General features: G+C 37.0%; 1 protein-coding gene and 1 long non-coding RNA gene across 4 annotated transcripts in view; one reads left to right on the plus strand and one right to left on the minus strand.

The window, feature by feature from the left end:
- Nucleotides 1-26435, plus strand: part of LOC139720994 (calbindin-32-like) — a 169760-nt gene extending 143325 nt beyond the window's left edge. For 2 of the 3 annotated variants that reach the window (XM_071632326.1, XM_071632339.1), the window contains 9 exons: nt 622-705; nt 2668-2724; nt 15249-15350; nt 16644-16699; nt 17464-17503; nt 20436-20477; nt 22795-22851; nt 23482-23556; nt 24763-26435. In XM_071632326.1, the coding sequence (XP_071488427.1) occupies nt 622-705; nt 2668-2724; nt 15249-15350; nt 16644-16699; nt 17464-17503; nt 20436-20477; nt 22795-22851; nt 23482-23556; nt 24763-24903 (654 nt within the window). In that variant the 3' untranslated portion in view covers nt 24904-26435. Of the gene's footprint in view, nt 1-621; nt 706-2667; nt 2725-15248; nt 15351-16643; nt 16700-17463; nt 17504-20435; nt 20478-20883; nt 20908-22794; nt 22852-23481; nt 23557-24762 lie in introns of all 3 variants that reach the window. The other variant, XM_071632333.1, reaches the window with a different exon arrangement.
- Nucleotides 8923-13978, minus strand: LOC139721017 (uncharacterized). Its single transcript, XR_011710200.1, has 4 exons — nt 13838-13978; nt 12144-12427; nt 10490-10627; nt 8923-9903 (listed from the first exon to the last, which is right to left on the minus strand). It is a non-coding gene; the product is annotated as an uncharacterized lncRNA (long non-coding RNA).
- Nucleotides 26436-27006: the final 571 nt, after the last annotated feature.

Below are 27006 nucleotides of genomic sequence, written 5' to 3' on the forward strand. Positions count from 1 at the left end.
GGGGGAGCACGGGGTTTACACCTAGTGCTTCGCTTATCAGTTTGCAACGTATATAGACATGGTAGTGGTACCATCGAACTGCTTGGTGAAGGAAAAGAAAAGAGGCACACTATATAACCATCCAAACCCACACACACACACAGCAAAAGAAGAAATGCTCCTCGCTAACTTTATCGCCAAGAAATGTACTGATGATCGATTGGTCAGATTCAAATCGGGTTTTTTTTTTTTACATCTTTACACTTTCCCTTAAGGTAATTCTTACCTTCCCTTTTTGCATAATATATAGGTGCTTTATTTTGTACTGACATAGGTGTATGAAGGAAGGTCCTTATTTATTTGGAATGTTTGGTGTCTTTCAACAAACTACAGTGAGGACTGAGCCGTTCATGTTTACTCTCTGTTTTTTTCCCACCATTCAGCAATTAACAAAATAAATTTATGCGTTGCTCTCGATATCGCCCGGAGAGGTAAACGCGCATGAATATCCAAAGCAGTGTACATGATACTCATTTCTGCCTCGATGACTATATTCCGCACTCGCCGAATATGTTCACATCCCTCACTCTCCGTCCATTTTTCTTTTTCTCCTTGTTTATACATTGTAATCACTGTATACAGCTTGCAGAGCTTCTCCAACCCGAGGAAAACTTTCTCGTGCTGTTTCGCTCCCAGCAACCCAGATCCAGCGTTGAGTTCATGGAGGTAAGGATGGAAGCGTTGCCGTTTTAATATACTCACTGATTTCTTTTACTTCCATCGGTACTCTGGAATGAGGAATGAATGATATTTAAAAAAAAAATCAATAAACCACAGTTCCTGCGACTTCATGGAAGCAATGCAAAACTCACGAATCGATCTTTTATTATCAAGTAGAATAGTTCCCCCGCGCTTTCATTCGTTCTGTATTCATATCAGTTTGGCTGCTTTAAAACCTTTAAACCTTTAGTGATATTTTACTCTAGATGCCATACTAAAGTCCATGTAGGTTCATCAAAGCTTTGTATGTGTGCATGTATGTATGTATGTTTGTTTGTTTGTTTTAGTAGACTCTGCAATGGTATCGCTATCGTAGAAACACGACACACCTCCATTCTACAATATTATAAGCAATTCATTTCATCAGCATTGGTCAATAAGTTTGATTCTCATGAGAGTAAGCTGTGCAAAGAAATTACTACTCGAAAGTCAAGACTAACCACTCGTGATTTTGGAACGCTATCTCGTTCCCTTATATATACATATATATATATATATATATATACATATATATATATATATATATATATATATATATCCCTTATACATATATATATATATATATATATCCCTTATACATATCCCTTATACATATATATATATATATATATATATATATATATATGGCTAATATCAAATTACATTGCCATGACAACAACAACAACAACAACAACAAAAACGGTCCTTAATCGGAGTTTGGCGTTTATGAGGAATCATAATAATGCTATCACAATCCCCTGGCATGAGTGTGCAATGAGACAATGTTCGAACAAGAGAAGGAAAAAAAAAGAAACAAACTTCCCTCTGAGTATGGAACACTAGTATACAAACAAAGTGTACCAGTCATTTTGCGAAGATGAGTCCATGTGGAAAGCATCACCTTTCGCTAAGGGGCCTGTGTCTCTCATGTCAAGCCAGCCACAAAAATAAAAGTTAAGAAACCGTGGAGAATAATTGTACGCACCTCTCTCTTACCTTTAGCTTCTGGGAAGTAACACCTCTAGTCCCCCGTCCCCTTCCCTCTCAAGGGCCCATCGAAGTTAAACTTGTAATTATTCGATTAACATTCATAGAAGTGAAGTTCTCTCGGGACCACCTGTATATTTGAGGATTTTCTCACCACCCATCTCTCTCGGGCAATTCTCCCATATAGACGTGATCGGAATAGGGAATTTTGCCACGATGTGTGTTTGTCTGTGTGTGTGTTTGTGTGTGTGTGAAGAGTTTATTTTAATAGACATTAAACATCCAACAAGAGAATATCTCTCCCAACTATCTCTAAATCGTTATGCTACTAGTGTACATCAATCCGTCTTCACGATGCAACTTACTTCATAAGACATATAGGTTATATGGAGTAAATATGTATATGTATATATATATATATATATACATATGTGTGTGTGTATATACATATATATATATATATGTGTGTGTGTGTGTGCTTATATATACATACATACTTACATACATATAAATATGTATTATTGCATTATTTACAAAAACAGTTTATCTGATCTCCACGGGATGTGTAGAGGCAAAGGTTTGAAATATTACATGTCTTTGGATGAGCTTTATCTCAGAAATTCAAAGCAAAACAAAACATATGAAACCCCATACCCCTAAGTTATTATTATACGTTCAGGCTCTGTAAGCACGATAGAACCTTATGTACTATACAATTCCCTTTTCTTGTTAGAAAAAGTCATCTGCGTATTAGCGTAAATTACTCTGTCATTAAGTCTTGCTAATGCGATTCATATAACAATATAAAACAAGAATTCTAGGCACAATTCATGGCAAGTTATTTTGTACAGTTAAATCGTTATGTAATACTAAACTTACCTTTGTTCTTCCCATCAGAGAATGACTCTTTAGTTAAAATCTCTTATGTTCCCTTCCTAACAGATCTGGAGGAAATTCGACGCCGACAACAGTGGGTACATTGAAGCTGGTGAACTGAGGGTTTGTTGACGAGAGCCTTTCTTGAGTTCGTAGCTGACAAATACTGGCATTATTATTGACCACGGTTATGCCGTGACGACAGAAGGACAATTAGTATTCTGTAGACGTTTTTCTTTTCATCTTTTTAAAGAATTTGATTTCTACACCAGCTTATATTGATTGTGAACAGAGACCTGTTGTATCCAAAGGTTTTTGATATTGGGCACTTAATACAAATTACTAACTTCGCGTCGAAATTTGCACCAAAACTTCCACAAATCAAGTATTCAGAACATTAGTTTGGTGTGCACTTTGTTTCAGCGTGACAATAGCTCAACAGGGAATTTGGGAAAGGACATTACGGGGCCAGCATTTTAATGTGTGCCTTGACGTGCGAAAGCCCAAGTCGTTATAACACGTGCCTTGATAATTGTGCAGTTTTTGTACAGTATTCTCAGAGCGACAGTCTCTGATCGGTTGATTGCCAAGGCAGGAAAAGCTCTCATGACTTCAAAATGGTCGAACAATCGCCATGGAAAGGTTATGGTAAAGAGGCACCATTAATATTGTTTTGTTCGTGTAGAGGTGGTAAGCGGTGCAGCTATAGCTCCACATTGTAGGCGATCGACTTATGCGGCCCAAGGAAATTGGTAACATCTTGATAATGCATCCAGAAATGAATAGTGCGGTTAATGAAACGAATACTGAATGTTCTGTTATTTAGGTCATCTCTGCTCCATCTCCGGTGAGATCATGTTTCTCTTATAGTCAACTTGAGGCGGGGATTTTCACCATTATCCTCCTAGCAGCACTAGACGACAATATTCATAGATGTTTGAGGAGACATGAATGCATTTCAATTCGACGGAAGTTTGCAAAACGCGGCCCTGAACAACAAAGAGACAACACTCCTTATAATGGCCATTATTTGTTTTATGATTTCTTGGTCAGATAGCTCTTGAAAGCGCAAGTGCTTATGAATAAAACCAACGAGGTGAAGGAGAATGAGTATTTGGTTTGTGAAAACATGCAGTTTTGCTAATAGTACCGGCGCTGAAAGTGATACCTTTAAGTTAACATTATACTTAAATACAATTACAAAATACATTACAGAGCAAATGAAATCTAAATTGCTAACATGCTGTCGTACCTTCAAGCTATTTGATGTGATTTAATTAGATATGGTTTGATTTATTAGGTCCTGTATCATCATCATACATGCATACATAATTCAAATATGATACAGAATATCATGAGATGGCTGGAAATGAAGATGTTTTGTTTTCAACATAAATGCGTAAAAAAAAAAAAAAAAACCCTGAAGCGATATCTCGAGCAAACAGACCGGCTACAGTTACTGGGAGGCTTGATGTGCTTGCAGCCTGTATTGCAAATAAAATTAACGCGCTTGAAGACATTTGCTTCGAGAGTCGAAGAAGAAAAAGTGAAAGAGAGGGTTGTGTATCCCTTTCTTTGCGTTAGCTAGTTCACAATTAGCTCATGTTCACATTTGGTTTGAATAACCTTTCTTTTTTTATCAGGTGGTTGGGCTTTTCACTCTATCTCAAAGCGGCATAATGCATAAGCTTGCCCGACGTAACAATTTAATGGAATTCAATCGATTCATGAACAATCAAAGAATAAACTTGCTTGTAAAGAGACCAGGTGACCAAAATGGTCCGTTAACTGACACTTATATAGGCATCCATTTCAATGCTTTCCATTGAATGCATTACCAACGTGTTTTTTCCTATAACTATTGACTATTATAATGATAAGCCAACAGTCAAAAGTGCGTTTCTTCTTTTAAAAAAATGATATCGATCATTTGCATTGATCTAAGTTTAGAAGTCAGGGCACTGTTTGATCTTGTGTTGCCTGATATGCGCACATTTTTTTTTCTCGTAAAATCAAGATATTGTTATTGCAAATAATTCAGGTGGCGTATCCTATAGTGATGCAGGAAACATACGAAACGATTTTTTTTTCTCAGTACACTATGTATAAGCTTATGTCTATGTTTTATATACAATTCTTTAATCAAGTCTCATCCCGTACATTGCGGGACAGGTAGTAAGTATTCGGGGATTTGCGAGCGCACGATGCATGAGATCGCGCATTCGATTACAATTACCTGATTTATTTGATGAAAAGTTCCCGAGGGCACAAGGGGTAGACTGCCACTCGACACGTGGAATCTAAACACAAGAGTCCTGTACCGTAAACGATGACAATCTAGCGATAGCGCCGTAAGCAGCGTGAAGTATCACTCCGTTAATCAAAGGGACGACGAGTAACGTCAACGTGCCACTCACTGTGGTTGGCATCCCTGGGAGACTCTGTGCGAGATTGTCATGAACCATGATACGGAGACATCGAGATTTGATAGCAGATAACAAACCAGAAAAGACATCGTGCTATGACAATGTAATCATGTTGAAATATGGTAAAGAAGAAGAAAATGTGATAATAATCTGAAATATGAATCACAGTAGGCCTACGTCGGAATTCTCAATGCCCTCGCGCTTGTGGCTCTTCGCGCTTGCTTGCCCAGAATTTCTTCTTCTTCTTTTTTTTTTTTTGTCGAATCATTGCGTATATATTACGTATGTCTTATGCTGACGCTGTTGACAATAACGAGTTCAGTTCTACTTACGGGTCAGGCAGCTTCCACGATGATAAAGACACAAATTGTTTGCTTTTCCTTTCGCAGATGTCATGAAATCCCCTTAAAGGGACTGGGGATGAGTGTTCGGTTGTGCAAAACATGCGAAAGAGAAGGTGCTTTGGGTATAAAATGAAAGGTAGATATGTAACTTAACATGTGTGAAAATATCTTGGAAATCGGAATCTTCTCAAATGTTTTAAAAAGCGAAAAACAAAACATACTTTTCTGGAAAAAGACCCTTCGATACGATGGCGATACGTATTTGAATTGCGGAATACTGCTTGTTGACTGCGAACATCAAGCCAACTTACAGCGAAATCAAGCCAACATGCCGAGTGAGCTGCGGAACTAAGTCCTAGTAGTTATACGTAGAGCAATTGTGGCTAGCTCTACGGCTGGCTGTGCCTATGGGCGCGGCGAGCGCTGGCCGCACTTCACTTGCCATAACTCGCATCATCATACACAGTGTCCAGTGCTAGTGCTTCTAAGCTCGAGCTGCTGTACGATCTTGCGTGTTTTCATTTGATGAGAGCGCTAACCTAAAATCAAAGGACTCCTCCTTTTCTGATTCACATGTCCTTCTTCCAAGATATTATGAGAGCTAGTTCTATCGTCGGAAGACTCGGTAGGCTACGTATCCTAAAGCCATCAAACTCCATTTATTACAAGATTCTTCGTTGAGAAGTACCGAAAGCGGGATAGGTGAATGCGGTACAGTAATACGTAGCCCAACCAGACGCCGGGCGGGCATGTACAGCGACTGGGCTGTGCGTGTACGTACATAGAAACTTTTCCGGGTAAGGACGGACACAGCCGGCCCAGCGCTAGGTCGGTACCATGTACGCAGTAACTGCCGTGCTTCGCACGGCGTCTGGTCGGGCTACGTAGAAAAAAAAATCAACGAAATCTCAATTTACAATAATTTACAATTCATGTAATTATTACATGAAACACAAACGGGTTGTGTTATTACATGTACATGCAATTCAATGCAATCTTCATGGCAAACCCATTTTTTTTTTTCTTCAAAGATTTGAAACACAAGTACCGAGTAGGCCAGAGAATTCGAAGTATCCGGTACTGTACTACAATGTTATATCTAAACTTGCATTGGAACTAACCAATAGTTCATTTTTATTACCGGTACAACTTGTCATGTATTCGTAATATCATGTGACTTTAATAGTTGTAACATTTATTGTGGATGATTTTCTTCACAATTGACACATGCACATACTAGGTTAGAAAGTTGGTCATTGGTATGGCTTAGGCCTACCTATTTTCTGTATAAATAGGGTTAATTGGAATTATTTCACAGATACACACAAAAATGTTGGGAATCTGATCATTTTCAGTCTTCTAGACTGAATAATGTGATACCTGTAATAGTCTAATAACCAATCCAACAATTTCTGAGGCTATCTTATACATTTTCTTATTTATCATACACATTGTACAATGCAACCATGCATGATGCAATGTCTTGTTCACCTATACAAGGAGAAAATCAAGACACAAGGAATAATCTGTTCAAGTCAATTATTTCCACATAGGTCAACAACATTCACTCAGTTTTTATCTAGAACCCTGATTAGGTTTCTATCATCCAAACACATTTTTTTCTCATTGGTAAATTGATGCTTAACAATTAGGCCTGTATACACAGGTAATATCTTGTGATATTTCAGTGAATTTAAATCTAACACATTACTTATGTAGGGCTAGGGTTCACTTAGCTCTCTAGCACTCATCACACTAAAAGCAAACTAGGGCAGCACACATGTGTTACTTGGAAGGAGTCCCCTGGCTAACTAACTTGTAGCCAGTTTATTCTTCACATAATTTGGCATGGGTTTACATGTAAATGTGGGTTGTCACATAAATATTCATGCATACACAAAATCAACATAACAGAACATGCAAATAAAGAAACAAAGGTTAAAACTAAATATTCATAATAATATGTAAATTATGTGCAGGCTTGGGTGATTTAGGCATGATTTCAGTATTACAGGGAACAATGGGTGAGAAGTGAAAGAGTGGAAAATGTCATGTGATATGTGGTGTGTCTGTGATACAATTGTAGGTGGGGTGTGTGGATGCCTGTGGATGTGAATACCGGTACTACTGTATGTGTGGGTTGACGTATTTATGTGTAGAGGGGTGGTACCTGTAATAACAGAAGGGGGGATACACTTATAATAAAAGGTTCAAAATAAATCCCCACACTTACGTTATACTACCATGCATAAATACAAATTTCATGTGCACATATAAATTGCATGTGTACATGGGACCTACATTAGAAGTTGTGTGTACCAGGGTACACTGACCTTACATTTTCTTTTATCTTTGCATGTATATTTGCATTTGGTGTTGCATCATGAGCACAGGTTCTAATTGCAAATGTGCTACATGTATTTAGAAACTGCTCTCACAGTAATGTGATGTGATATACAATGTAGAGATAACAAATCTGTGCTGGCTACTTGCATGTAGGCCTATATCTTTTAAATATAAAATGTCATAATAGAAATAGTTGTAAAGCAAAGATTGCCAATTGACACAGGTAAGGTAATCATTTGCAGAAAAAAAAAGAAAAAAAAACTGCTCAGCATTCTGTCATTAGTCAATTTGGGCATCTACACATTATACTCCTATCATATTGAACAATTATGATAATAATACTATAACATGTAAATTAAAGAACCTTACAAATGCAACCACTTTCAAATAACTTGCACATTTGCAGGGAAAAAATATTGAAGTGAAAGTCCAAGAATCAATGTCACAGGGTTAATGACTTCAAGTACAAAGAACGCTATACTATTTCAGTGTGGAGACCTTCTACATATTGCATTGTCAAAACACAATTGGTTTAGGGTTTGAGCATATACAATTATATCAGTAGAACATCATGTAGGGACCTACCAAAATGTATATTACAATGTATTTTTATATCTATGTGAATGAAAACTGAACATCTTGTTTGAAGCACTTCCAACACATTTGTTTATCAAAATTCATACTTTTTTTTTTTTTTTGGCCACAAAATATAGATGCAATGAATATTACAAGGGCACAAACTCCATTTACCACAAAAATATTGTCCTCATAATAATGTGATTTGATAGAGTTATCACAAAATTTTGTGCTGAAAAAGTGTCTTCCAAAATGCTGATGGACAATGCTACTGTGTAGGACCTGCTGTGCCACTTGAATGTAACACATGGCATGATATCAGTGATCACATAAATGATGAGGATAATAATCATTATGAAGATGATGATAGTAATAAAAAATTAGCAACAACAACAATAGTACTGTAAAAGTGGTCTCTTTCGCGTACAGAAACTTTCGCGGTTTCCATCTGTGCCAACTTTTTCGCGTGTGTTTAAATTCGCGGTCGGTAATGATAGCGTTGTAACAAGCCACGAGTTCAAAACATTTTCGCGTGATGTTAATTCGCGGTTCAACCTCAAAGCGCGAAAAGCGCGAAAATAAAACCACCGCGAAAGAAACCACTTATACAGTAGTAGTAACAATAATAATAATAATTAGAGCAATAATGAAATGTGTGAAAGGCCCTTCAGTGATGTACACTGTTGTGCATGACAGCCCTGCTTAAGTTCACTTTAAAACACTGATGCAATATTTTATCGTAACGGAGTAATTGTAGTTTTTCACCTCTGAAACACCTGGGAAACACAGGGGGAAAAAAGACCAAATGAAAAAAAAAAAGGACAAAACACTTTGTGCCTGGATATTGCAGCCCTTTCAGTTTCCAGTAACAGTTTAACGCACATGCAGTTTAGGAGTTTACAGGATTTATTTTCCCTACTTGCTACATGGGGCAAGAACAAATTTTCCAGGCAATCAATTCACTGTTTCATTCTGATTCACACATTTGAGTACTAACATGTTTGTTGTTACCTCACAGGAAAGACAGAAATAGAGAGTTCAGAGATATAAATGTAGTGTCATATCAGTTATCACTGCCATCACATGAATGTAGTCTATGATTGGAATTGATGTTATTCATGTTCAATGTGCATTTATCAGAATCCCCAACAATCCTGGTACAAAGGTGCAGCTTTTTCATTACTAACATGTCTTTTGCTATAATACACAATGAAGGCATAAATTGACAGTAGGCCTACAGGAAGAACTGGTGTCAGAGCTATTATCATTGCCATCACTTGGATGCACTCAACATAATTATGATATTGAAGTCATCCAAGTTCAGTTTTCAAACATTTGCCAGCCACAAAGAAGAACATGAGAGGGGATGTCACTGGCTTCATGGAGCTAAGTAGTTGGGAGGGCTGGTTCTGATTGATGAGAGGGGATGTCACTGGATTCACTGAGCTTGGTGGCAGAGAGGGCTGGTTTCCACTGGCGAGATGGACGTCACAGGTCTCACCGAGCTGCGTAGCCTAGAAGAGGCAGTCTTATTTGGCGAGAGGGGGTGTCACTGGCTTCAACAACCTGGATATCTGTGATGGCACTTGGATGTGATGCTAGCTGTTCCACTGCAATAGAGGCCAACAAGCACATTCTATTGATCTCTCATCTAATGACTGAATGTTGGTAATAAAGTAACTACTACACATTTACAATGAAAAATTATTTTACTACTCATATAGACTCAATTAACTATTCAGTAATACACATAGTAAATATTCTCTTTAAAGACTATCATTCAAGCAATGACAAGTTTAGTACTGATGAAAGCAATTATGTTATATGCTGAAAGTCCAATGAAAATAGCTCATTTTATTTATGATATTTACATAAAAATTCCCTAATATGCATGCCAAAGGGACGTCTTCATCATCTACTGTAAAAGTGGAAATTTCTTGCGGTGTTGGTTGAAATTTTCACGCATTTCGCGTAAGCCGAAACTAGCACAAAAATAAAAGCATGCGAATATTTTTGCTCGCCATTTGTTCAAGTAGTTGATGTCTTGATTCCGCGGAACTATAAACATGCGAAACTCTTCTTACCCCGCCGACCGCAAAAAATTAGTCGCGCTAAAATATCCACTTTTACAGTAACCTGTTATCTCCTTACATCTGCCCAGGCTCTGATAAAATCAATATCTGTCAGCACTCTCACCAGGTTTTGATCCACTTCAATTTGACCCAAGTCCTTTCCTCAGAGTAGCATTTTCCTCCACAACTAATTGGAGAAGGCAACGGCATTCATGAACTTGTCCTTTTTCCATTTCACAGGGGCATCTGGACTGGAGTTCATCTGTATATCAGACACAATGAAAGGCATTAACACTGACTTACAATTAGGATAGTCCCGTTAGTTCTTCACCAATCTGTAAATTTAGTCACAGAACTTGCTATCCCATGTATTTCAGTGTAGAGTCTACCAGGTAGCTTTATCTTGTAGTGCTCACATACATGCAACAGAGAAAACTCCATGAAATATGTTAGAAATAGACTGTCTACTGTAGAACTTAAATAGCAAAAAGGAAAATAAGACCTACAGAGACCCTAGCCAAATTTTTGATGAGTTGACACTGCACATGACGTCGGGATGACCTCAGCCTCTCATTGTGCATCTGGGTAATTCTGTGAAGTTGGGGCACGAAGTGTGACATTTTAGCATAACTCAATACTAATTATGCTATACATGTATTGTTTATAGGCTTTGCAGTTGTATTGAGACCATACATTTTCCTGGAAATTTTGTGCCATTCCGACTCAATTTTGATGAAATTATTAAAACGATATGTAATGGTGTCCTGTAGCATCGTGACGTGTCCATGTAGCATCGTGATAGTAAACATTTGGTCCTAAAAGACAAATTAAGGCAATTAGCTTGACCAAAATTTGATATAATATGCATAATTACTAGATTAGTCAGATAGCTAAATATCTTAACTCTCCTTTCCACAGTTTTACACAAAAAAGGACACCGCATAGCATCGTGATACATTTTGTAATTTTCTTTTAAAATTGAAACTGTGTACAGGAAATTTGAGATATTTAGCTATCTTATTCATACCTTGTAAATATGCATATTGCATCAAATTTTGGTCAAGCTCATTGCCATAATTTGTCTCTTTGGACCAAATTTTAAAATATCACGATGCTACGTGGACACGTCACGATGCTCCAGGACACAGTGTTACATATTGTTTAATAACTTCATTAAAATTGAGTCTGAATGGCACAAAATTTCCAGGAAAATGTGTGGCCTCAATGCAAATGTAAAGCCTACAAACAATAAATGTATAGCATAATTGATATTGAGTTATGCTGACATGTATTTTGTCAATATCACGATGCTACATACATGGACACTGCCCCAACTTCATGGAATTACCCATCTACAAAGTAGGCCCTATTTATTTATATGTTGTGTATACAACCTCACATCGGGCCTATGATGTCTTTCAATCCAGCCACATGCAAGGGATTTGGGGGTCTGTATAATTCCACATACAATCATATAGTAGGCCTATATGTGGCTGCAATGTACAAACTATGTAACTTGTAACCCTAAAAGTAATGATCAAGACAACCATAATCTTATTAACCACTACCACAGCTTTGGGTTAAAAAAAAAAAATGTTATAAGTTAAATTACAGCAAGAATAAGAACAGCATCGTTTGAGAACACAGAGTTATCTAACAATTTATTGATGTTTTGTGTACTAAATATCAACATTAACTTTCATTTGCAGGTTCAAAACAGTTGTTGGATCTAGGTGTATTAAAATAGTACCAGGTAATTAAAGTTAGTTTGTACAAACCTTTTGTACCGACGGAAGGGCTGGTCTCAATGGGCAAGAGGGGATGTCACTGGCTTCATCAAGCTGGGAGGGCTGGTCTCGACTGATGAGAGGGGACATCACTGGCTTCACCAAGCCGGGTATAGGCTACATTGTAGCTGGTCGAAACTGACGAGAGGGAATGTCACTGGCTTCATCAAGCTGGTTAGCTAGGAGGGCTGGTCTCAACTGACCAGAGGGGCTGTCACTGGCTTCACTGAGCTGCCTAGTGAGGATGGTCCCTGAATGCGATGCTGGCTGTTGCCCTACAAAAGATACCCACAATAATATCTGACAGACCTTTCTCAACAATTAGCACCTACTGTGCTACAAAGCATACACCATTAACCACTACACTATAGAGACTGAGTGAACTGCGCTACAATGCATATACGCCATTAGCCACTTATGTACGCACAATAGATACACTTCAATCAACATTTTTGCAATGCCATGTGTACCGGAGACAATAACAAGGTACCGCACCAAACATGTGAATTCACGTTTTTGGTCCGATCATAGCTGTGATGACAACATATACACAGTTGAGTCTCCACAAAGTATTTTGTAAAAACCGAGAGTTACCAGATTCGCTGACACTTTCATTCATTCAGTGTCGTTTCGTAAAATTGGATTTCTCGCCTATCGCCAATTTGTAACAAACGTCAGTTCTGATGAGTGTCGTAACTTTCTTATTTCGACATTTTGAGACCCATAATTTGACATGAAGGTAGAATAGGGCAACATAATCCAGAATACGGTAAAATAGGAATTCGCATATTTTCATGCAAAACACAAATAGCGTGCCATTTCTCACTGTGAACAGCGATTTATGTGTAATTAATAGAGAAGCACATTTCAAAAAGGAGAAATGTTGAGCCAAATTTGGGATGTCATTCATAGGCAAAAAAATTTCCAGTTATGGTAACTATACACAGCCCAGTTGCTGTACGTAGGTACATAGCGACAGGATTCGTACAGCGTACTTAAAGCGTCTACCACTCCTAGTCCGAGGCCCTTTTTCTCTGCCATTTTATAGCTGTAGCCCGACCACACGCTGTAAGTACACTGTGCGAATCCTGTCGCTACGTACGTACAGCGACTGGGCTGTGTATAGTTACCATAACTGGAAATTTTTTTGCCTATGAATGACATCCCAAATTTGGCTCAACATTTCTCCTTTTTGAAATGTGCTTCTCTATTAATTACACATAAATCGCTGTTCACATTAAGAAATGGCACGCTAATAAAGTGTTTTGCATGTAGATACGCGAATTCCTATTTTACCGTATTCTGGATTATGTTGCCCTATTCTACTTTCACGTCATTTAAAATTATGGGTCTCAAAATACATAGGTCTAGGATACCTACCATACCTCAATCGCATTCTGAATACACCTTTTTGTGAATCTGCATGTAGCCTTTCTCCACATATGTGAGTAAAATCTCAGGCAAACTCTGATAGGCCTATATAAGTATATCTTTTAGTTTAATAGAAAAATGTTAGGGTGTGGCATAGGGGATAGGACACCTAACAAAATTACTAATCTAGGCCTACTATCAGTATTACTAAATAGTAGGCCAATAGTGTGTGTAGATCCTCTAAGTGACATCTCTATCAATTAATGTTACACTAACAACACTAACACTGTAACAGTTGTTTAGGTCCTACTCACACTGAACTCCCCATGAGGTCTTCCGAGTTTCACAAATTTATTACCGATCCAGCCGAAGTGAAATGACATCTCTGTCGTTCAGCCCCTTATCTTCTAGTGTCTTGAGGGGAATTGGAACTCTACATTTTATTTTTCTGTCACAATCTCCATACTCTGTCACTAGTACTGGTTTTCATGGTCTTCCTCTTCTTGGAGACAGATCTCTCGCTCTCCTCCTGCGGCTCCATTGTTAGTGTGGATGGTATTTATACGCAGCCAGCAGATCAGAGTTCAAGCGGACCCGTGCTAGCTAGCTGCCGGGCGGATCCCGGGAAATGCACCGATAACGCTCGCTAGCCAGTGAACAGGCACCCGGGTTTCGCCTCGCAATAGGGGCGATATCTTGGGCTTGCTTTTCGCCGAGGAGAAGGCAATACATTAACGCTGTGCCAAAATCGGACAAAAGAGGGAGGCAAAAACAACACTTGAACGGAGAGCCTCTAAGCCGACCCCCCGTGATTTTGACAAGCGTTACATGTAACGCTCTTCAAAAAAATCATAGATATCTTCATAATGCCGTATTTTTCATCGATTCTTTTTCATTGCTTAGTCCTTTCATAGACATTGGTCCTTGTTTTTGCCTGTTTCACTTCATGAAATAGCACTTTTGCATTTTGGGTTCCAACACTCATCCCCAGTCCCTTTAATCATATCAAATCTACACAATTTCGTGTTTTCGAAACTTCATTGATGTATGTTGTCACTCTATGCTGCTCCAAGGAGGTTGGTTGCTCTATGTTGTATGTTGTCACTTACACGACTGATTTCAGAAATGTATATGCCAGTATGCATTCTCATTAAATAATTGCTCAAAGCATTATACTTCTTAAAGATTTATTGACGTGATCAGCTGAAAATTATTGAACAGTAGTATAGTTTAACCAATCATGGTCATTCCTAATGAAGATTACCTCAGTTTGATCAAACCCTGAAGTCTATTAACAACCATCATCGCATGTACAAAATCAATTTGGATAGAAAATTACTATACTTGAAGCTGGTAAGATTCATGTCGCCATAATAACAAATAACAATGATGATAATGATAATGATCGTGATAAGAACAGTGAAAACGACTAACTAATCATTGTGCTATAGTTGAAGTAGGAGATGTTAATAACTAATTACGTTTAATGAGGAAATATGTTCGAATTAACTAAAACGCTAGAGGTAATCAACCAAAGTAATCCCGAACTGACACCTTGCGATTATAAATGTAGGAAGTATTGACCAACGATAATCATTATCAAATCTGCTAGTTTTATTATCTTTTTTTTCTTTTAGCTTTGCGTGACCTTAACATGCAACTTTCCACCACTTCAGCGATATCCGTATTGTGAAAACGTTGTTTCGCTGCGTGTTGTCTCCACAGAACTTCATCAAGACCTTAATAATTCAAGGCAAAGAGTCGGGGGATATCCCAGCTGAGAACATGGTCACACCAGAGAAACTAGAGGAGTACACCCAAACGATAGTGAGTATCAACGTATGGCATTATCATCGCCTTGTCATCAAACGTTTTAATAATAATAATAATAATAATGATAATAATAATAATAATAATAATAATAATATTAATGATAATAATAATAATAATAATAATAATGATAATAATAATAATAATAATAATAATAATAATAATAATAATAATGATAATAACAATAGTTGCCTCTTATAATGCGCTGAAGTCCATCAAGAATGATGCTCATGACGCTCTTACATAGCCAGCCTGACCAGTACATAATACAACCATACAATAATCAAATACGATAACTTATCAGAGCAAATGAAATACAAACACAAACAAAATGCTTTACTATACATAACGAATTTGATCTCAGAACATAAGAAAAAACCCAACATATACAAAATATGCGGTAATGTGCACAAAACAACTCAAATTATAACAATCATACTTCATTCACAATTGAGAATTAAACAGATATGTTTTAAGGAGTTGCTTAAAGGAATTTTTACACATAAATATAAACATTTTACTATCTTAAATGATCTTTTTTAAAAGTTCACGTTTGATTTTATGTGCATATCATTGCTCTCTTCCCTTTCCCCTCCTTATATGAATATTATGCACTTGTATGATATAATATCTATACAATGGTATGTGAATATGATATACTTTAATGTATATAAAAATGTGTATCAGCGTGACATGCGTATCTTTTATAGGCCTATTTACGTTGATGTGCGAATATGCGTATATACACGTTATACAAAATCTGGACTCAAGAATACGTACTGTGAATATATTATATATATATATATATATCATATATATATGTATATATATATATATATATATATATATATATATATATATATAATTGTTGTTCAGCATTCTTTATTATATCAATAAACAATGTAACATGAAATGCCTAGGTTGTCTCCTGGATTGAACAGGAGGCACAAGGCAAAGACAAAGGACAATGCAGAAAAACATGTAAATACATCATACATTGTAAAAAAAATACACACTCAGTTACAGTTACGTACTCACAAACGAATTTACCAAAGATACATTTATACACAAACAAATTAAAATATACAACATATATATATATATATATATATATATATATATATATATATATATATGGTCACACAGTATTGGATGTATCATTGCATAATTAGGTGATATAATTTAGTCTGACAATTGTAAACTATACAGTAGTATAAGTGTACAGAGAAATTATGTATATTGTATTTCCTATCAAGTGATGTACTTTTCTCTTCTCCTTCCTTTGCTTAGCTCAAGCTGTTTGACGCCAACAATGATGGAAAACTTGAACTGACAGAGATGGCAAAGTAAGAACAACATCCGTAAGACCGATCTTGATGATAATTCAGTGTGAAATCTGTATTAGAAACATAAAATCGTATGCTTGAATATATAGATATATATCTATAGCATGATACAAAGATGTAGTGGCTGAATGAATATACATTTGAACTATACACTGTAAATAGGAAGATCAAATTTCAGATAGATAGGCTTATAGGGTCCAACATAAAAGATGATCTTTTTTATTCATCCACAGAATTTTCTCTAAAACGATTATATGATAATGTACATGTCGAAGATCTATGGAAATATTATATTGAGCAAGTCTAACACAAACACGTTGCTTCTCGCGAGGAATGTTATAGGTAGTTTAGAATGTTCTTCCTATGTACAGCCCAGTGTCATGACTGTCGGAACAAATTAAGTAAAGGAGGGTGCAGTGGGAAATGCGAAGACTCGTGGTCCATTTGAATTATTCACCGGATCTAGAGCTCCGGGACACCTGTTTTCAGTAACATTTGGCATACACAGTCATGTTGGATCATTTGATATTCTATATAGGAAATTATTCCACGATAAAAAAAAATACTCCTAAAATTACGTAATCTAGCAAGACTTTCAGAGTATAGTATAACGATATCCTTGCGGTGCACATAAATATAGTATGTGTATTGATTTCATACATATATTAATATAACTATCTGATCACTACCTAATGTAAGACATTTCAAATGTATATTCTTTTTAATTCTATACCCTTCCATCTGCTTTTTTCTGTCTTACCTAGATTGCTCCCAACCAAGGAAAACTTCTTGAAGCAGTTCGAGGTACAGTATTGCGAGCAAACAGTGTATTTTTTTTTTCAAGCCGTCACTTTTTTTAAGTCTAAGATGCGTGAATATCTCAGTTTCAACTGAGCTGAAAATGTCAGTGTCAAAGTTATGATGGCTATAAAACTAATAGTAATAATAATTCACAATATTTATTTAGCGCATTATCACATAAAATGTCTCTAAGCGCTACGTGACAAAAAGCTATAGAGCCTGGATGTAGCTCGTGGCAAGGGGACGAACATGGCAGCGACATCTTCTATCTGATTACATTAAAAGTGGACTCGCATAACATGAACATCATGGTATACATAAAGAGAAAATTTTCATTGGTATGTTTTCGACACATTGAAAAAATTACATACAGATTCCAACATTATGAATGTAAAAAATCACTTGCAATCATTTCATGTTGCCAATATGAAATGAATCCCTGATCAATGTGGTGAAAAGAAAGTTTTCAATATTTACGCTTGCCTTAAACCTTGCAGTCCCCAGGTTCCTGGTGATGCGCAGTACACGAAATAATATCACTTTTTATTGTCATTTTTTCTATATATGTACAATCAGAGCTGCGGAAAGATATCTCCCAACAAGACATTATAAACTTGCGTCATACGCAATCCTTGCAAAAATGTGATTGTTTTACACATGTTTGGCTGATACTTAACAACATAATGCCCCATTCAGAATTCGCAAATACCTCAAGCATAACAGTTCAAAATTATTTTTTTCCCTGTTAGATGTGGGACGAGTAAGTTCATATTTCATCTAATTTATATTGAATATAACTAGAGATTGGAAAACATGCCATGCAATTTGTGGTTTAAACTCTTCAAACTCCATGTTCACCGCCGCATGTTGGTTTATCTCCATGACCGTATGACTTTCCTGATGTGACCAAGTCACGCTTGGCCACACCATCTTCTATTCCCCATCAAATAAGGTGTTCCAGTTTATATTATTTTCTTCCGATTGGTTATATGTAGATACTTCATCACCTGAAGCATCTGGGCTTTTTGACTTCTATGGGATTCAATCTGTTTCGCTTTGATGCTTGTTTGATCTTTTTTTCGACAGAACATCATAAAAAAGAAGTTCCAGTAATGTATGGAGTGTCAATGAAATTTCAAACAAATTCTTCGAGACGGTATCAAAAGATCATTTTGCTACATAATGTGGAGGTATCCAGTCAATAGCAATACTGTCGATCCCATAAGGAGAATCTCATTTCCATAAGTGCTAGATTAAACGATTCACCTTGTCCAGATCGAAAGGATCAAGCATTAGTATCTTCATTCTGAAATGTTTCTATAAACGGTCAAGTGTGAACTTTGGCAGTGCCACGAATGCTTTCTTCCTGTGACGTCACTGGTCAAGCTTTCCCAACATCATTGTTTCTACTCCGGTTTCTATAAACGGTCAAGTGTTGACCTTGGCAGTGCCACGAGTGCTTTCTTCCTATGACATCACTGGTCAAGCTTTCCCAACATGATGGTTATTGCTCCGGCAGAACACTGAGTCTTTCTCGTCTGTTGCCATGTATTTGGAGGAATAGATGTCGTGCTGTCCTCATACACGATCTGCCTATCCTGTTCGTTTAGACCTTCGCTGGCTGAGAAACGGGGGCAGGTGGCGACGTCCTCCCCTTCTCGGAGTCGAGGTCGAGCACAGTGATCTGACAGAGCATCAAAGAAGAATGTTTAGTTTGCGAGACTAGCACTCGGCATGATGCTATCAGTGAGGGAGCCTGTGGCTACTCCCGCGGCTTCCATGAATCATGTATTTCAATTAATCTCAATACCTAATTAGTACATACACATCTTGTAATTAACTAATGTTCATCTTCAGTGCCGAATGAAGTCCACCCTCATCTCTCTCTCTCTTTCCCTCTCTCTCTCTCACTTACAGTATTCATCATCAGTCTTTGTTCGCACATTAGAAAGTTCCCTATAAAGTGAAATTTTCTGATGTGTGCCATTGACTGATTATTCTTACAGTATGTGTAACTCAATTTGCAATTTCCATTTTCAATAACTCTCATCCCCGTATAGGGACAGTGGAACCACTGATGGGGAGTGTGCGTACAGACACATGATTTTGGCTCTTCAAAAAAGAAAGAAAGAAAGAAAGAAAAACAAGGACCACCATTGACCCAACCACGATCATTACCCCTAACACCTCCTCTGGAGTCCCCCCCCCCCCCCCCACCCATACACACTCACACACTTACACACACAATCACTATGATCGTTCTGCGGACCCTGCTGTATTTTCAGAGTCAACGGCTTCCAACATCAACTCCAGAATCGGACTTGTTCATGATCTAATCTAATCTCGAAATAGTTTTAGCCTTCACGCGGGACCGAACCCGATAGTATATGAATTGAACAATCCGTACCGTTTTTGCCCTTAAATTTCAAGTTAACTCAAATCAGATTCTATTTCCAAAATCATTGTATTCCGCTGAGAGAGCTGGTTTCTTTCTTATCCTTTTTTCTTTCAGGTGCAGAATCGAAATTTCAGCGGATGTCCAAATTCAATTCATTTTATTTGTTCAACCGCTCCTGCAGTCATGAACTCTTTTTGTGTAATCGTTCTCTTTGATCTTTCTTTCCGCAGTCAGACTATGTAGGCCTATAGTAAGAATTTTTAGTTAAAAAATCTGTCCCTGAACTCATTGTTCGTTTCATTAATCCATACACAACACTCAAGGTTTTGCAACGAGAGTCTTTGCTCCGTTGCAAATAGCAAAAACATCCAGATAGTGCGTTGGTTTTTGATAAGTAATCGTCCACTGTAACACTGGATGCTGATTTTATACATTTATTTTTTAAATGAAACGCCACTTTCAAGAATCTCAAGTATTTGTGAATCGAATAAGCTGTTTCTTTTATGACACACACACAAAATGATTTCTTTCACCAAGATAATCACCGGAAAGCCAGACGCTACTTGGAAAGGAATATCGGTAACTTTTGGAAAGAAATCTCAAGCGCTGCATGTAATTATCTGTATCGCCAGTGGACAATTATTTTGAAGAGTACATTATAGTTTTTCATTTGATTTCAAGTGAGGAGTTGTTCTCTGATCCAATTATCTTGGATAATCCTGCAATGAACTTGAAATTGTTTGATACCAAACATCTTCTCTTATCCAAGCAAGTTTATATTTTCTAATCTTTAAAAAAATTATTGAGATATTACATGGTCATAAAACCCTAACCCAAACCACTTGACAAAAAGTAAACTTCAAAGAACAATTGTTCCTCACTTCTAAGATCTGTTGAAATGATTTGTTTACTGATATATCCGCCAAATGTATATTTATATCTGCACGTTGTTTTGTTTTATCGCGTCTATCAACTAACAAACCAGGGATCGCTATGGCCAAGAAAGAAAGTAAGTAGGACGTCTTATCAGCAAGTTATTCATTCAAGAAACCAAAAAATAAACGGGTGCATTTGCTTTTAATCTGCCCACGTTTCGAAGTGCTTGCTTCTATTTTCCGTCCAGTTATATTTTATGTTTTATTTGGTTTATTTTGAAGGTTGAAGGATTTTTCAGGGCTTTCTCTTTCTTAAATGACCATGATGATCTGTCCGCTGTCAGTGAGGGGATAAGAGACCTCACAAAATTTGTGATTTGCTCGCAGAGATGTTTTCCTTCATTCTTTCTTTTTTATCGGTTCATCAAATAGGACCATTCCGTACACCGTGACTTTGGAGTCTTTTAAATTACGTATATCTCATTTGTGACAAAAAGGTTCAAATTGAGTGTGCGGAATGTGAACGTGAGAAGGCGAAAAAGTTGGTTCGTTGAGTTCTCTGTAATGGTTTCGCTATTAAATCGTCAACAGAAACATGCGTCAAAATCTTAAATTAATGTGACGTAGATATCCTAAGATAAAAGTTAGCGTTCCTCATTTAATTGAACATTGAAATTGTTTTAATCAAGAGGTCTGCAAGGTCATGTTGATTGACTAGTATTTTTTTTTCTCAGTGAAGACTTTTCGTCAGAAAGTGCATGTAATGATAAAAAAAGCAAGTGTGTTTTGTCTTTTTTTTCTATGACTTATATACTTTCTCTCGTTTGTTTTCCTTATAGAGTATAGAAGCATGTCATTCTCTTATACTGTGTGTGTTTAGGTTTTGATTGCTGTGTAGTATACATTTCCTCGCTCGATATAGTGCATGCAAACGATATACTCCGCCCCTCCCCAGCGTGTAGCCAATCTCCAGGAAGCATACGTCAGTCGCGCACCACGCAGCCTTCGCCTGTTCCTTTTCACCCTCAAGATCTCACCGAGTAATATGCATGTCCGTGCCACTTTATCTTTTGTTCTTCCGTTTCAGGTTGCATGTTCCCCTTGCTTCCATGCATTTATCTGCTTATCCCTTTGATTCTTATGATCTTTCTTTCCTTGTATAAGCAAAGTTTTGTTCCCATGGGGAACCTGTTGCAGATTTAGAAAGCATGCGCATGTCACGCACGCACATCTGCCGTTATGCACTTCCCAGCTGCGACTATTAGGCGAAATCAATTTGTGTCGACGTCATGATGCGATGTCAAGAAAGATTCGAGTTATTTTTTTTAAAACGATTCCAATCTGCCATGAGTTGCTTTATAATCTCCATTAAATATCAATATGAGCCAGTATTCCACGATCCCTATACGACGGCTCTCGCTTTGACCGATTGCATAATCCCTTATGGTGATCAAAATTATTATGTAAGAAAGTAGATGTACTTCAGCCCGAAGCGTTTTGTTCTGTTGGTTTCCAAAAAGTATATCACATTGCACACTTCACAGTTTCATGGACAATATAGGTGGAAATTTTGATACGTAATTTCTGAAGCAACTATAGGAATGGTGCTGTTTGCTTATATTGCTTTGGTTTGCATTATTCAGACCTATCAACGGGACTGCGTCACTCTACGCAGCAGTGATAAATAATTAATGTCACCAAATTGCTTTGCCATCAGAATCTACTGCTCACGTTATGTGTAACGTGTGTCTTATCCTATATATTATGAAGATCAATTGTGTTGGTATATTTTGGTTTACCGTAGACGGAAGTAGTAGTTCAGAGTGTTTGTAATACACCATTCTCATCATAACTTACAAGGCTTTATCTGTCCTGCCTCGTATACATTTACGTACTAAATTACAAATTACCAAGCACAATATGCATTTTGACTTCATCTTGCACCCGTCTACAAATGAGCTCTGTGTATCAATAAGGACCAACATTTATGATTATGTCATGTCTTCCATTTATCTATTCAGGGCCACAGGACTATCACTCGGGCAGAATTCGAGCGCATTTTCAGCTACTACGACAAGGTGAGCTGTCCTTTTGTGTTCATATCATTAGGTTTGTGTCATTGGTGACGTCGAAACAGCTTGCTAAAAATGCCATGTCACAGAAAATCGATTGCCATTTTAATGTCAGTGATGTATACATGTATATATGAATAAATAAACAAATGAATATATACATATATATATATATATATATATATATATATATATATATATATATATAATATACATATACATAGATATAGATATAGATATGTAATATAGATATAGATAGATATGAAGAAACAAACTGGTAATGCATTTTAGGCCAATCCAGAGTCTTTGACAAGACTTGTGAAGAAGACGTACAGACGCCGAAAATTTGAGTCGAATAAGCTCATGCTTTATTGACCAAAAATGTTTGGATATATAGGTAGATCGATAGATTAGATGTAGTGTCGTGTGTGTGTGTCTGTGTTTATACTTCGTGCATAATTGAGGTCATACCGTAACTAAGACAAGATTTACTTAGCAATGTATAGTCATGTCTACTGAATGACGAATCTGTCAGTTTTTCTATGATCTACCTATCTTTCTTTAAAAAACAACAACAAAGAAACAAACTTTCAGTGACGCATCATGCCCATCTACTTCTCCAATGTTGTTTTGCAGGACAACAATGGTACAATCGAAGGTGACGAGCTTCAAGGATTTCTCAAGGACATGTGCGAACATGAAGGGCAAGAGGTGATCGAACTATTACATTAACAACTCTTTATCAATTTCTCTTCTCGGAGTGTCATATTTGTTGGCCTTTTGCAAAGGCAGCTCGCTATAACAGCATACGCACACAAAGAGCAATGCGAGAGTAGCGAGCCGATTGCTGTGTGCGTGTGAGTCCACTGCTCGCTGTATGCGAGCCCAATGGTGAGCTGCCTTTGCAAATGGCTACATATCATTTTGTACGCATGCAATACTGACATATGTACACATGAATATCGATTAACATTCCTAACAGTAACAGTAACATTAATAACATTGACATTAACATTACAAGGAACATACTGTAATACGAGGACGGGTGACTTGCTAGGGCGCCACCTCTCATTTCTCGTGTGGGGGCGGGGGGTAACAGCGATGTTGTAGTAACGAAACGAAGTTTTCAAATTTCAATTTTTCATCATTCAGTCTTACACAAGTAAATCGCTTTACGTTCAACACAAATGTTTGGCCAATTCCACCCCTACGACATTTTTACTCCATCTTTTTTAGGGTTAATCTTCCACAATTCTTTCCGGGTGCCCATGAAGAAAACTTTCTTGTCGACAGACCACGAATGCATCATTTTTATTCTTGGCCATTATTATCATTTCCTTCTATCAAAAGACATTAATTCTGTACATTGATAATTTTCAGAGTTGACGTAATTTTAGATTTGTGTTTTTTTTTAACCATAGACAGTGTTATTCTCAGTCTATTTGACACACGAAAAATGAGCGAAAATAACCATGTATGCTGACTCATTGCATGTATTCGCCCAGTTATCATAATTCAAAAAAAAAAAAAAAACAACGCACACACCTTAAGGATATTTAAAAAACAGTGGAACATAAATCATATTATGATGTCCTCACACTGGTTATGTCATTATGACGGTAAAACAGGGTGAGGATGATTCATAAGACAGTGTAGTATTCATCTAGGGCCTGAGCATATTTTGTATTTTCTCTTGGGATATCCAAAATGTTGAAATGAGTTGATTTGCAGTGAAACTGAATTGTCATAACATTGATCTTGTTACTGTAAGTCCGACTGACTGTATTATGCAACCTAACGTGCATGTTAAAGATGTTTCGTGAGTGTGTATACATCTAACACTGTTTGGGTCTACTGTTCCTTACTTACATTTGTGATTGTTACTTTTAACCTTTAATACCTCCATACCAAACACAGGAAGTGAATATGAGTGACTTGGAGAAGTGCTGTAATTCACTGATGAAAGTCTGTGATCAGAACAAGGATGGGGTCATCCAGAAATCCGAACTCGAGATGTTCTTCAAACCCAGTGATAACGACCAGGAACCGCAAGAATGATGATATTCATAGCTACACTATCACATGACCCAGTCACATGATACCCTCGATGATATTTTAGATTGTGCGCGCGCGAGTCACGAAGTATTGTTTTCCGCGCTCTGCGCGTGTGGCAATGTTCCCGCGCGTGCGCACAAGCTGTTGGCATGCATGTCTTTGCTTTGTATAATAAATGTGCATAGCATATGACGTGTTAATTTTGGGTCTGGTTTTAGCACTCACATTAACTTGCATATTATTGAACTCTATCATAACCAATATGTATAGTAGAATTACTGAAAAATGTATCACTTTACTAGCACATGTACAAATATTTATATTGCATTTATCATATAATTAACTGTATCTCTCTAACCTAACATTGTATTGCACTTGTCGAATCCTACATATCACAATTATGAATTAATTCAACTCAACAAAGATTATACCAATCTGTAGATTGTATTGTCTAGATTAAGAGTTTCAAGTGACACGTCACTATACGTGCAATTGTCAAACCAGAAACAAAGTAATCTGTAGTTTGTTCAAATTTATTACATTAGACTTTTATATATTATGGTGATTACTAACCAATCAGGTTTTGTTATGAAAGTGATTTCAAATTAGCTTATGATAAGAAGACATTTGGAAAACTATGCATTGACCCGACTGCATTTGAACGCTGACTAAAACGTTTCGTGTCAAATACAGTTAGTTTTTTGTTTTTATTTAGATATCAAATTCAATACTTCAAAGCGACTTTCTGCACGTAGTAAATTTTCATCGCGAGAAGTAATGAAAATCATTCAAAACGGATCGGAAAGATTAAGCTAAACCATTACTTCACTCATCAGTAATTTTACAACCTATTTGGTAAAATAAAAATAAAACTTCTTGAGCAGCTTTCTTCGTAATGTGTATATTGTCGACAAGATAAGAGAGTAAACTTTCACAAAAAAAGTCATCGAATATTGTATTGTACAATGTCTCAAGTGCTTTCATTTATTTTCACTATTTATATAGCTCGCCTGTTGTCTGGTGACAGATTGAGATAATTATTGTCCCTTTTTATGGTAAAGTCCACAGAAATGGAAATTTGTTGTTCTCATTGTTATTTTCTTGTCGTGTTTAGGGCCAAGAGTTTCTGTTCTGATGCAACGTGCTGTATCGATAAACATTGTAATTAACAGCGGAAGCAGCACTTATTCAGTGTCACTCTTTTCATTCAAAGAATTCGGACAGTGACTGTGGCATGATCGTGTTTCTTGATATGCCTACAAATAACATTAAACAAATATGCCATTCTGAGATTTGCAAAATGTCACTGACTAAACATGAAATTTCACTGGTTTGCTATATTTCATGCTTGTAATTCACGCTGAAATAGCTGACTGTGTTTCACTTTTCTTACAGTTTAATATCAAGTCAAAGTACATGTACTTCTCTTCATAAATCTGAGCGTCGCTTTATTCTCCATGTAATTCTATAATGATGATATTAATATTAACATTTAACATCAGATTTATTCTAACTTCAGCTCAGTCCTTTATTTCAGTTCATTTTTTCATTGAGTTGTACTTTTCTCTGAAAAATGAAAATAATTTATTGTTCTATTAAACGTTTAACATTATCGTCATACCATCCGGTATCGTTAGAGCACTGTTATGTTATTTGCCAAAAACAGCAACGATTAAAAAAAATCAGTAAAAACAAACTTAACAAGCAACACTCTAAAACCAACGGTAATCTTCAATTGATTTAAAAAGGAAAGAAAACAAACAAACATTGATTTCCATGATATCTGGTGTTAGCCAAAGAGTGAAATTAAACGAATCCTCGCTAAATTTTCCCCCGTTACGACCCCTACGACTTTTAATATTCTGCACCTATGCACGCACAGGATCGTTTGAAGAGGATGCCTACTGATGAGGAGATAAGCGCCCTCGCCGACAAAATTTTGAAAGCATGCGACATTGACGGCGACGGCGTCTTGAGCGCAGACGAACTCGGTATGATCATTAGTGGTAGAGGAAACCGCAAATGAACTCACTGGCCCGTGTCGCATTTTTTTTTTGAACGTCTCGTAGTTTCTGTTTAACATGCTCTGAAATGCTGCTCTACATT

This window comes from Diadema antillarum, unplaced genomic scaffold (genome assembly GCF_040938485.1).
Source record: "Diadema antillarum isolate AM-2024a unplaced genomic scaffold, OU_Dant_1.0 scf00000012, whole genome shotgun sequence".
NCBI classification, from domain to species: Eukaryota; Metazoa; Echinodermata; class Echinoidea; order Diadematoida; family Diadematidae; genus Diadema; species Diadema antillarum.